At 46.1% G+C, this 12,181-nt stretch overlaps 4 protein-coding genes across 4 annotated transcripts; 1 reads left to right on the top strand and 3 right to left on the bottom strand.

Moving 5' to 3' along the window:
* Window positions 1-288: 288 nt before the first annotated feature.
* On the top strand, window positions 289-3,970 carry PPTG_06675 (hypothetical protein; the record flags this gene model as incomplete). The annotated part of the gene is made up of 1 exon (XM_008900719.1): window positions 289-3,970. One exon carries the CDS (start codon window positions 289-291, stop codon window positions 3,955-3,957), a length of 3,669 nt encoding a protein of 1,222 aa, XP_008898967.1. The 3' UTR covers window positions 3,958-3,970.
* A 456-nt stretch (window positions 3,971-4,426) lies between these two features.
* PPTG_06674 (hypothetical protein) lies at window positions 4,427-4,825 on the bottom strand (the record flags this gene model as incomplete). The annotated part of the gene is made up of 1 exon (XM_008900718.1): window positions 4,427-4,825. One exon carries the CDS (start codon window positions 4,823-4,825, stop codon window positions 4,427-4,429), a length of 399 nt encoding a protein of 132 aa, XP_008898966.1.
* Window positions 4,826-5,400: 575 nt separating this feature from the next.
* Window positions 5,401-7,288, bottom strand: PPTG_06673 (hypothetical protein). Its single transcript, XM_008900717.1, has 2 exons — window positions 5,619-7,288; window positions 5,401-5,556 (listed from the first exon to the last, which is right to left on the bottom strand). Exons 1-2 carry the CDS (start codon window positions 7,198-7,200, stop codon window positions 5,519-5,521), a joined length of 1,620 nt encoding a protein of 539 aa, XP_008898965.1. The 5' UTR covers window positions 7,201-7,288; the 3' UTR covers window positions 5,401-5,518.
* A 229-nt stretch (window positions 7,289-7,517) lies between these two features.
* On the bottom strand, window positions 7,518-10,322 carry PPTG_06672 (hypothetical protein; the record flags this gene model as incomplete). Its single annotated transcript, XM_008900716.1, has 3 exons — window positions 7,518-9,893; window positions 9,969-10,166; window positions 10,224-10,322. The coding sequence occupies 3 exons, from the start codon at window positions 10,320-10,322 to the stop codon at window positions 7,518-7,520; spliced, it is 2,673 nt and encodes an 890-aa protein (XP_008898964.1).
* Window positions 10,323-12,181: the final 1,859 nt, after the last annotated feature.

Raw genomic sequence — 12,181 nt, 5'->3', positions numbered from 1 at the left:
GAAGCCTAAGTATCCCGACCGTGACAGTTTTGCCCTTAACCGGAATAAAAAAAATACATACACACCCATTTTAAATAGTAGGCTATTACTCTCAGTATAACAAGAGATCTTTAAACTTAAAGTATTCTCATATAGTTTTCATTAAAAAGACATACCAAGTAGGCTAGTGATAAAAATATCGTATGAAAGGAAACGTCTTTCGGAGGACCTAAAGCGTGAAACCAATAGCCATAGTGACTCAAAAAGACAACAAGCAAGCGTGCTCCCAAGTTTTCTACTGACAATATCATGGCCGAACATGATTCACCGGTTCAGGTCGACACTGCTAGCACTGATCAAGATCATGCGCTGCCTCCAGTTACGAACGTAGCGCCAATATCTGCGATGGCATCGCTCTCAGTTCCGCTCCGTCGAATGACATCTCAAAATTCGAGGCGACACTCCACCCTCTCATCTTCGGGGGTGGTGTATCCCATTGCGGAGGTAGCAGGGGATGGAGCACCGAACCGACCGCTTGCTAATGCACGAAGACGAAGTGTATCGTCACGCGGAATCGCAGGGACTCCCGACAATAATTCGCCCCCTGCATGGGCGACACTATCATCAAGTTTGAGACGCTCTGTATCTGACATCCGCGGACATATCGAAGTGGCTAGCCGTCCAGCAGTGGTTCCCCCAAAGGAGACACCGTACGAAGAAATGATGGAGCGATTCCAAATCCGACACATACAGCGTACACCCTCAAGCATGACAATAGGTTTGGAGTCGGACTATGCTGCTACACCGTCTGCAGGGGTTACTGCTCGCTCTCCAAGAAGTCAACACACGGAACACTTGTTGCATCAACGTCCCTCGTCTCGCAACGTCAGTGAACACTTCAGTTCTGCCCCCGATATCGGCCTAAAGAGTAGTAACTTTCTCCACTTTGGCGATGGCCCCAGCTTCATCGGTCATCCACCACTCGAAAGTGTCACCAGCGATGGTCAACTAATGGAGCAGCATATAGGGCAACCATTTATGGACCCAAAGATGAATGCTCCTCCGTTCCCATCAATCCAAAGAAAGACGAGTATGTGGAAACGAAGGCTTTTAAAGCCTATTTCGCCTTACTCTAGGGTATCGCAGGCACGATATGCAGCCATCCTGGTGGCTACAGTCATTTACGTGCTTTGGTTTCCTCTAGAACTCGCCTTTCCGGGTCATGCGCATGCACACATAAACACAGTGGTGGGTATCATGCTGGGGTTTGACGTGTTGATCACCTTGCGAACAGGCTACGTCACAGAAACGGGCACCGTTGTATTCTCCAGCTGGCAAATACTGTGGCATTACTTGAAAAATCGAATCATCATGGACATTCTGGTTGCTGTGTCGCTTTTAGTACACGATAACTCTGACGTGTACGGTTCCAAATGGATTCGCTTTGTACTTGGTGGATTGAGTGTCGAGCGGTTAGTGTACATCACGCGGTTCCTACGCATGATCTGGCTCATACGCGCTAACCAGACTGGGAGTGGGAGTAACTTCTGGGCGTGGTTACTGTATTCCCGTTACTCGCATTTGTTCCGTATCGCTGGTATCGTGGTTATGGTTATCTGTATCGCGCACTATATTGCATGTATATGGACAATCCTGCTCGATGAAGCGGAGGATTTTGAAGACTCCACAGTGTCGTGGCGTGAAAAATACTCCTCCAGTTTCTATGCGGCGTTGCTATTGATACAGGGTGAGGGTGTTCCAGCTGAAACTGCAGCACAAAATCTATTCGCTTCGCTCTCTGTGGTGCTTGGATCTATCGTTCTTGCCGTAGTTTTCGGTCACGTCGCGATTCTAGTGTCCAATTTTAACGCTAACACTACCAGCTATCAACGTAAAATGGAGGAAGTATTTGCCATGACTGCCAAGCTTCAGCTGCCTGTACCTCTACGCGAGCGTATCCACGAATACTACGAGCATTTGTGGCATGAATACGAGTGTTTAGACGGCGAGATTGTACAGTTTTCAAAAAGTCTATCACACTCACTTGGTCTCGAGGTTGTCTTGTTTAAGTACATGGAAGTAGTGATGCACGTACCATTCTGGAAAGACTGCACACCGGACTTCCAGAAGCAACTCATGCTACATCTAGACGTACGTGTGTATCTACCCAATGACTTTATCATGCGACAAGGAGAGGTAGATGTTGAATTTTACATGGTTAACCGTGGGTATTGCGAACTTGATCGCGACGTCAATGGATTCGAACGAGTTACTATTACTACACTGGCAACGGGTAGAAATGGCTTCAACATTGGACGAAGCAATAGTATGACAGCTCGTCGTCGCACTGTCGTTATGAGTGCAACTCAAATGGACGATACAATTCGACAGTCAGCGTATGAGTTAGATGCAACTCACAGACGATACTACCTTAACGGAGGTCGCGATGGAAAAGGGACAGAAATTCTCATATCTCGCGGTCAAGCCTTTGGTGACATAGCGCTTCTGATGAACTACCAACGCGCAGCGAACGTACGAGCCATCACACATGTTGAAATGTGTGTCTTATCTAGAGAAAAATTCCAGACTGTGCTTGCCAAATACCCAGAAGATCGCCGTCGAGTCGTCGTTGATATGCTAACGTCATACATGCAAAGCTATGAGGTGAGTAAATCTCACTGCCCGTTGTTGGAACTGGTGCGTAAAGTGTACAGTGCAGAGGCGATCGCAAAGGCATGTGCACAAGCCGGTGTGCCTCCACCACTCGTACCACCAACGATCACAGTTCGTCAGGCGGCTGAACGCATCTACACAGCAATCAACAAGGAGTCGAATGATCCGACATTAAAGTTTGGCGTGGGCGCTAATATTCGTGATAAACTACTCGAATTGCGCGAACGTAGACGCAAGAAACGGGAACAAACGCCACAGAAAAAATCTGATATTCCGAAAAATGTGTCCAGTGATAGCAGAAATCGTGAGAGTAGTGATCATGGAGGCCATGCATACAGTGAAAACAAGTCCTCTGCCGTTGAAATGCCCACAACTGAAGCTCCGACAAACCAAAACTTGCCTCAAGGTACACACTCTCAGTCACTTCAGGAACGTCTGCAGCATTTGGAAGAACGAGAGCTTGTGATTCTACAAGGGTTGAAGGATTTACAGGCCAGTTTTGAGGTGCTTCGTTCTCGTCAAACACCTACAATTGAGCTTAGTCGAAAGCGCTTAGCTCCTGGAGATGACTCGACAAAAACGAAGCCTACGCGTATGCCATTATTACGGCGTGTAGGTTCATTCGTGGCATCCGGAGGCAACTTGGACAATAAAAATCAAGGACAAAGTGTGAAAGAGTCACCAACCCGATACGCAGACAAACTTTTCAGTCAGAATGGGACTCAAAATGATGTTCAATACCAGCACAGAGAGCTGCAGCCTCATCGGTATCAGATGTCCAGAGCGAACGACTCTTTTCGCTTTACATCAGAAATTGAGCCGCCTCACTCGACAATTGAGAACGTACCAGTCAACCAACCTCAACAACCAGCAGCTAGCATAGGCAACAGTGGAGCTTCTGATCGACAAGTTGCACTATTCCAGCCTATTAAGGAAGTTTCGCCAGTTGATCACCATCCAAGAATGTTGTTCCAACGCATGGCCAGTAGGTCACTAAGGAAGCTGGAGGTTGCTGTCCAGTCTCGAACGGATTCAATTCCAGCAGCAAGAGCATCAATAGCGGAGAGAAGAGGGACTTTCCAGCGTACTCACAGTCAGTCACTACGTACAATGGCGGATGCGCTGACTACCCAACGACCACGGGCCTCCATGACATCAACTCAAACTCGCGTTCTCAAACGGATGAGTTCGTTCGTATCTGAAGGCCAGCTTGGCTGGAAGCGATCACCAACTCGCTATGCTGACGAACTATTCCGGAGGCAGTCAACGAAGGCTCCCGATGAAGAAGGATGGGAGCCCAAATAAGATTTACACTGAGATTCATAGAATAGTGAAACTCGTTTTTAGAAAACGTATTAATCGCTTAATACGATCTTCGTTATGGAGACTACCGTCAAGGACGCGAAGCGATATGGCCTTTACGTGTTAATTCTCTTCTCCCTGCGTCAGAACAACTCGTACTCGTGTTGAATAAACTTTGCTTGAGGATTGGCAGACGCCAAGTTGTTTCCAGGGACGTCAAAAACCTTTTTGAGAAGAGTCGTTGGATCATAGTCTTTTTTAACCATGCCTTAAAAAGCCTTTTTGGCAGTAGATGGGTTATAGGTAAGCCATCCATACCATACTGGCAAATTCTCCTTCACCGAAGCCGCCCGTAACGCATCAAATAAGTTCGTTTGGCGTTGGGGATTCTTTCTGTTAAAAAGCTGAATGTATTCGTCCAGCGTTACCAGTTTTCGACTTGTCAAAGCAAGTAAGCCGTCGTCTTTGATTTTCAGCAAGGTGAAGACATCTCTACGGACTTGTGGCTGTTCAGCCAACCCTCCAATTGCTGGGTCTGCAACTTCGAAGCAATATCCTTCGAGCTTGAGGTCTCTTTCGCCCTCACGAGTGCTTTGGCAACAGCAATGTCTCCGTATTTTGCTATGAGTGTACCGGCCAATGATACTTGGCTATCTGGGAATTTCTTGTTGAACTTGTCGACATAAGTGCTCAAAGTATTCAGTTTCGGGCTGAGCAGAACGTCATCCATATGCTGGTCAAGTTTTAGTGCCGTGAAAGCATCAGCAGCAGATTTCTTCTGGAAAAGCCAAAATTTCAACCTCGCGACTTCAGCCACTTTCGATGCACGCGCCTTCAGTGAGCCGGCAATCCTCCTCTCTTCGTAGTTCATTCCAGCTGTAGTGGGGGTCCAAAACGGTGTCGCCGCACCATCTACAACCGAAGCAGCAGCACATGCCAGCAGTATGACTATAATTCATAGTCCAAAAGAGTGGCGCATTGCAACGAAGGCGCACGATGAAAAATGTATTTTGTCACTTGAAAAGGAATTTGCAGACTGACAACGTGTGGCCGTCGTTTTGTCAAACAAACTCCTGGAGATCCTGTGCAGTTGTTTACAGTCGCAACTAATACGTACTGGCACTCTTCACCATTTGTTTTGGTAGTTTCTTCCTATCACTATTAAGGACGTTAGAGAAGATTATGCCAGATACGCAGGAGTTCGTATTTCTATTAAACTAACATAAGATTGCATTTCCGGCCTTTTGTTTTACTATACAATCTAACTTACCTCAATGCGTATGAGACACGACTTTAATACCATGGACTGTACGCAGCCTGTCGAGCGTACAAAGCTTCATGGGAGAAGGATCGCGCTTTAGGACAGGTGTTCGTATCGTTGATACACGTAGGGTTCAGTAAGCGGTTGGTACAAGACTTTTTGCAAATAGAGATAGAAGGAAATTCAGGTGCAGTTTGCTTCATTCCGTCTGTAGTACACTCTGCCATTGTTACATTACTATTTTGCATATCTCAATAACATGGTGTCAGGCTAGGTCCTTTTTCAAATTTTGTTCCGATAATCTTAGTTCATCCAGGCAAACTGAAAACTAAAGTCAACTCCTACGCCATCATAACAAGAGAGTTAGATGCAAGGAATAATTAATATCAGTTATCATACGCACCGTTGTGATCAAGAAAAAAGAAGAAGCAATAAGGAATGAACATCCCCAGTTTCGCTTGAATATCTGCCGAAGCAGTCTCGAGGACAAAGCCAAGCTGGTGGAGAACAGAATATTGCAATCGTCGTCGAAGAATCAGCTCGAATGCAATCAAGGATAAAATCTGAAGCATCGCGTACACAGCCACGTCAAACTGGGATGCCTTCCGTTCATTAGCCGTAGTACCAGCCAACGCCGGATAGTACACCGCGTTAGGGAGACGCGCTAGTATTGATGTATATACTCCAACCATCACGGGAATTATACAGGACACATATTTGACGAGAATGAAGTACTCAGCCATAGACAGAGTCTGGAACCGTACAACATTACCGTCGCGTGGTTTACTGATGGGTTCTGGTCTCCTTCTCTCGCTTAGCTCTGTTTGTTGTGACGGAACTATTCGCGAGCGAGGAGATGATCGCACTGACCATGAGCTCGAGTGTCCTGAAATTCGAGAAAGCGAGCGTCGTACTAGCGTCATATCCACCACCCGCACAATAAAACTCTTAGCCATTCGACTCACAATTGATAGTTTAATGGGAATTGCAGTCACTGGTGGTCCATTTAAAGGAACCACAGCAGCTCGAGACTGCTTAATCGCCATGCCTTCCTTTGGTAGAGTACAAATTAACACCACAGCTGGACGGCGAATCAGTCGTTTTACGCTTAATACTGAGGTGAACGTGTCAATTGAGACCAAAGTACCAATCGTCCAAATTGACATTCGTGCGCCCTGAAGGCACGTCATGAGGTAGACTAGATGGAACAGGTTTGCAGTGAATACCACACGTTCCGGCAGTCGTGCAAGGGAGCGTAGTCTGTCTTCTTCGTCTGTGCTGGAGCAGCACGCGTGTGCCATTGACAACCGTGTAAATACCTTAAGTACATAGAGAAATATAATCAACGCAAGCTGTTGAATACCGTTCAGGACGTGATATACCGCACTAAAGACAGGGTACACAAAGCACATGGCTGCTTCCACTGCAGAAACGTAGTACAAGACTCGAGCCTGAGGTGTTTTGGCTATCGTTTGGCGTCCCAGAATCATCACTACACAGCCCATGAATACAGCACCGAACACCCCACCCGTCAGCTCAAATACGAACGGAATTGGGAACACCCAGACTGCCATAATTGTCAGTAATACTACGAAATAACAGCTTACAGTGATCCAAGCAATAGCAAGCCCTTGTCCGAGCGTAATGTTAAGAGTCGTAAGAAAACTTGAGGCTTGCTGAAGACAGCAGAGTGATAACAGATTGAAGACGAACACGTAGCGAACGACCCAGCCCGAGTTCGATCGCCAGCCGTCACTTGGTGCATTAAGCGGCAACAACTCCATCGCCAGCACGAAGCATAGTATTGGAAGTGGAGTCAGGAAACACACGGCCAGAACTCGTGAAAGTGAAGTGGAATGACAGTAATGTTCCAAAGCTCGAGCTCGACGAGCAGTGTAGGCACCGCGGTGACTTATGTCAGTGCGTTTCCAGGCACTATATAGCCTATTCCAAAGTCTGAGAGCAACAGGTTGGTCATCTTGCATCGAAGCGAACCTCCTTGGTCGTGAGCGCAGTTCTTATTATCTTTTCCTGGCTTAACCACTCCATTGTCTCCTTCGAGTGTTCCGATACGAAAACCGATATGTGTCCCTTCCCACGTGAATGTTTTTGTCCAATCATTTCAATAGCTCAATTCATTATAAAGTGATTTAGAAGTATTTTTAACTGCTGCAGCAGTAAATTACTTTTTCCTGCCAATACTGTAGTTATGTTTTACTTGCTATACGTTTCCTTGACAGAAGAGAGCTGTCGTCGCCATAGGCAATAGTACGTCAGTATACATGTGCCGGGAACCAGTGTATTAATTGGCGCTGCTGGAGCTGTTTGTGATTGTCTCCAAGTTGTGAAGAGGCTTCACTTGGACTGTTTGCTGAGACGATCTGCGTGAACCGGGTGCAGTGCTGTTACCGGCAGCGTCATTTACATTCAATATAGATCTTGACTTGGCTGACAGCAAGCTGTGTCTGCTTCGCACACTCACAACGCTTTTTGAGCTTCCAGAACTTACAGTACCGACCTCTTTGAGACGGAAAAGCTTCGGTACGAGCATTAATCCCATGATCACCATCGTGCAGATTAATAGCGTACACGCCAAAAAAACGTAGTATGTAGCTGCTCTCATTCGTACGAGGTATGACATCGGCATGACGAGGACACAGCCCACGAGCACCACCACAACCGAGCCAAAAATCCATGGAGACTCCTGAAAATCCACAGATACATTGCGGATAAGGAACGACAGATACAACCCCAAGACCAGCAGGATAGTTTTCCAGAAGATCAGCAACGCTGTGAAGATAAAACTTGAGGAGCTGCAAGAGATTTTATCCACCGTGCCATGAAATTCCGATGCTTCTTCGGTCGTAATGGTCGGTTCAGGATAATCTGCAGCGTACCATCCGATGAAAATGATGATATCTCCAACGTAAAATATTGCAAGAAATTTGAGGATGGTGAAAAGTGTAACTTTCACCCTTTTCATGGCAGATTTCATGAATACGCGATAGACTCGCAGGGATTTCATTACTAAAGCACCGAAGATAGTCGTGAACCCCATACACACCAGCACGGGGCGAATTCCACACAGCATTCCCGTTGGACGTCCGGCATAAGCGACCGCCGCTCCAGTCGTGAAAAACCCTCCAAAAATCATCAATAGCAGCATTTCGTATTGAGATCGTCGGATAATTGGTGCGTTACGCTGTTTAATCACTACCACCGCAGCAGCAGTAAGCAACACCGCCACAATCGCTGCTAGCGCCGCTAAAGCTTTAAACGTCGGGGACGATGTTGGCATATATTCGCAGTCAATGCTTACGTCTTCTGGTAATATATCGCCACCAGAGCATTCGCCAGAAAGTAATATATTTGAAGCATAGGGCAGTTTCCAGAAGTATTTTACCGTCCGGTAAGCGTCCGAATCACAGTCAGAAACGTGGTAGGCGTAGAAACTCGAGTCACATTCCGGTTTTTTATCGATCCAGCCCGACCACGTGCGTTGATTTGCTTCGATCCAGTCACAGGAACGACTTGTAGCAATGGTATCTGGAAGAGCAGCTACACCTCCATCACAGTTATTCGGTAGTGACATATTCCCTGGATTCGGTGCTTTCCAAGCAAACTGGATTTCATGAATAGAAGTATTATCATCACACCCGGTCACATGACTGACTATATGGTCATCAAATGTGCACAGTGGTAGGCGATCATGCCAGTCACTCCAAGTATCGTAGTTCGCCTTTACCCAATTACAAGCTGCGCGAAAATACGGTTCTGGATCGGTACCACTCATTGCGATACTATACTCACTAAGCAGGGCATTAATGTCCGTGTCAGATAGCGTAAACTTGGAAAATAATGATGCGATGGGTAAATCTTTGACAACATGAGCTGCAAATTTAGAAAGTAGGAGACTTGGATAATCCACATCCACAGGGTTACTGGTTTTCTTGCCGAACCCGCTTTCTCCATAGTCACCTGTAGCCAATTTTACTCGTTCTGGATCTGTGCGTGGCAGTGAAACACGATCGAACTTTCCTTTGTTTGTTACGTGAAATAAATCCGGTTCGTAGTGGTAGAAGAGAACTCGATCGCCGGATTGGGCGGCGTCTGCAGCGAATTGGTTCACCCCGTCATAGCCGATAAAACAGAAGTAAGCAGGGATGTCCAGGTTGTCGAAGACCGCTTGGAAGTATCCCTGGTCGTAATCTGGGACCATCAATGCCAGCACTAAACAGTTGTCTCCATTACCCTCGCGTTCAGTACACGCTTGGGTTCGTTCACAGTTATCTTCGCAGCCCATGGTCCCGTCAGTACATATAGTATCCGCTGGGGGGTAGTACTTGGATTTTGATTTGAAAGACACTACGTCTAGAGCATCAATAAGCGCATCACTGGTTTTATAGTGCTTCCAGAAATCAGGAAAATACGGCGGGGTCGCTTTCATACCATCCTGTACGAACTGACGCGTGGTGTATACTCCAGAGAGTCCGAAGTAACCCACTCCGCCAACTTGGTAACTCTCGTTAAAGTAAACTCGTAGGTCTGATAGAGTACTTGAGGTCCAAACTTCGACATTTAAATGGGTCGGAGTGCACGTTCCAGACCCCACGGATGACATGCGCTCAGTGATGTCCACGCCTAAGCCACCTTTACTAATCGAAACTTTGTATCCACTCTAAAAGAAAAAAAAAAAATGTCACTATAGTAAACGCATTATTTTATTCGCAAGATTGAAAAAAAAAATACGTACGACTTCTTCTGCCATGATGGCCAACACCATTGTGGCAAGTGCGTGTGTATCCCATGCACACAAGTCCAAAACGAGGGTGCCATCCACCTCTCCACGGTTCTTACCATCGGCATCCTGGTTGGCTCCATAGAACAATGCATCTGAAGCCATGCAATTGTCTGTGAATACTTTTCCTGACGACGTTCGAGGGTCATCAACCTAACGTCAGATAAACGGATTAGTGTTTGCTGCGTACTCAGAAGATTGTTGACTTACTCTGTGTCGTGGATATTTTAGTGCTGGTTGCAAGAAAGGGTGAACGAGTCTACCGTTCGAATCACGGGTCTGGCTGTCGACGCCTCGCTCGGCTTCCATTTGTGCCACCCAGGTCGAATCAAGACACGTGCCGAGGAACCGGTTAGGTCCAAGTGGATACTTTACTGCGGCAGCCATACCAGTGACCCATGACGTGAGGAGGAGTGTCAACTTCATCTCAATTGTCGCACTCGATCCGCAGAGGACAATTTGGCTGTGGAGACTGAAACTACACCACCAAAGCTGAGTTCGGGAAGTTACGACCTATTTGTGACGGTGATGGTTGGTCCAATTTACGTTGATCACCCAACCAATTCTTGAGGGACGAACTCTATATTCAGATGCCTCAGAATGACGATTCATCATAATTGTGCTTTTTGTCATCCAAAACTCGCGAATTAATCTTCATATTTAGTCATAATTCGTGCATCAACACAACCGTCAAATAGTGCTCCAATGGATATTCATAAAAGAATACGGCAAACATTCTTAGCCCATTGGAGTCCAGAGTCTAGGAAATCCACGTCGAATAAACTCAAACTTGAAATCAACTCCTGCGTCGAACAATCACGAGAAAGTGGTCAGTCTCTTTAACTAGTCTGAGCAAGAAAATAGTTATTAGTTTTACCGAAATGGATTACTCGAAAGCTCAGTGTGATCACCATCCACAGCATCATCTTGCACAACACCAGGGACCTCTGTGTCGTCAATACGAATGCGAGCTGGTACAGAGCTCTCATCCCACAATTTTGCATTATCACCACCACGAGTAGTACAAACGACGCAATCTGTAGCAATCCGAACACTAAGAGAGGTAGAATTGTAGCAATCACGTTCTCTCGAGTAACACCAACCATCTCCGTGTGATATTTCGCATTCGGAAGTTGCGTCATCACTAGCAAGTAGCTGCAGTAGAATAACGGCATAAAAGCCTCCAAATATGCGGTAATTAGAAGACATTCTGTCGTAAAAAGTGTTTCTAACGATTCAAGAAGAATTGTCGGACGCTTTAAGTTCTTCGGTTGATACGATTTAGAATATTCCGGTAGTCGGAATGTGTCCACAGAAGCTATTCGGGTCGAGTTGGTTTCGTCAAGCTCTGCGGGTCTCACACACTTTCGTGTAAATACAGCACAGACACAGCTTGAAATGCTGGGCTGAATAATATCCTGAGGTTGTGGTCCCGCTTCTTTCAAGATCTCATCTAAACTATCGAGTAATTTTTCGCTCGCCATAGAAATCTGATGAGGGAGACAGGATTTTTTTCTGATTCCAGCGTGGGATTGCTTCCTAAAACTCGTTGGATTGCGACATAATAAGCAAATTAAAACCAGCATGTTATCCTTTTCAGCTGCGTTGTCCAGAGTCTTGCGTAGTCTCCGTAAAATACTGGTGGTTCGTTGCTGTAATTTATACAACATCACGATAGTTTGTGATAGATCGGTGGCTGTGATGGCCAAAATAGAAGTAGTAGATGACGCGTTCTGCATGCAGGTAGCGACGTAAACTGCGTTGAAGAAATCAGCCGTGAAAATTACTTCGACGGGCACCATATCTTCCAGGTTTTTCGCGTAATGTAACACGACATTTTTCGCTGCCACTTTAATGACGGGGAGAAGTAAAATAACGAGAATCTGGTATCTCGTTCCTTGACAGACGCGGAAAAATATTTCGTAAGTTGGAAAAATCACAATAGTCGACGCTTGGGCGCACATGAACCGAATACATTGTATAAGTTGTTCACGGTGACTTAATATATGGCGCATACCGCGAGAGCCCAATACAATTCGAAGCGAAATTGCCAGCAAGACGAAAAATATCGGCATAACCAATATTACGAAAAACGGAACAGGGAACACCAAATACTCGGCCACTACCATAGCCAACCCGACGACAATACTTGGTACCAGTACATACAG

The sequence above is a fragment of the Phytophthora parasitica genome (genome assembly GCF_000247585.1).
Source record: "Phytophthora parasitica INRA-310 unplaced genomic scaffold supercont2.10, whole genome shotgun sequence".
Classification (NCBI taxonomy): domain Eukaryota; phylum Oomycota; class Peronosporomycetes; order Peronosporales; family Peronosporaceae; genus Phytophthora; species Phytophthora nicotianae.
The sequence above is the reverse complement of the archived record's forward strand: the minus strand, read 5'-3'. Positions and strand labels throughout refer to the sequence as shown.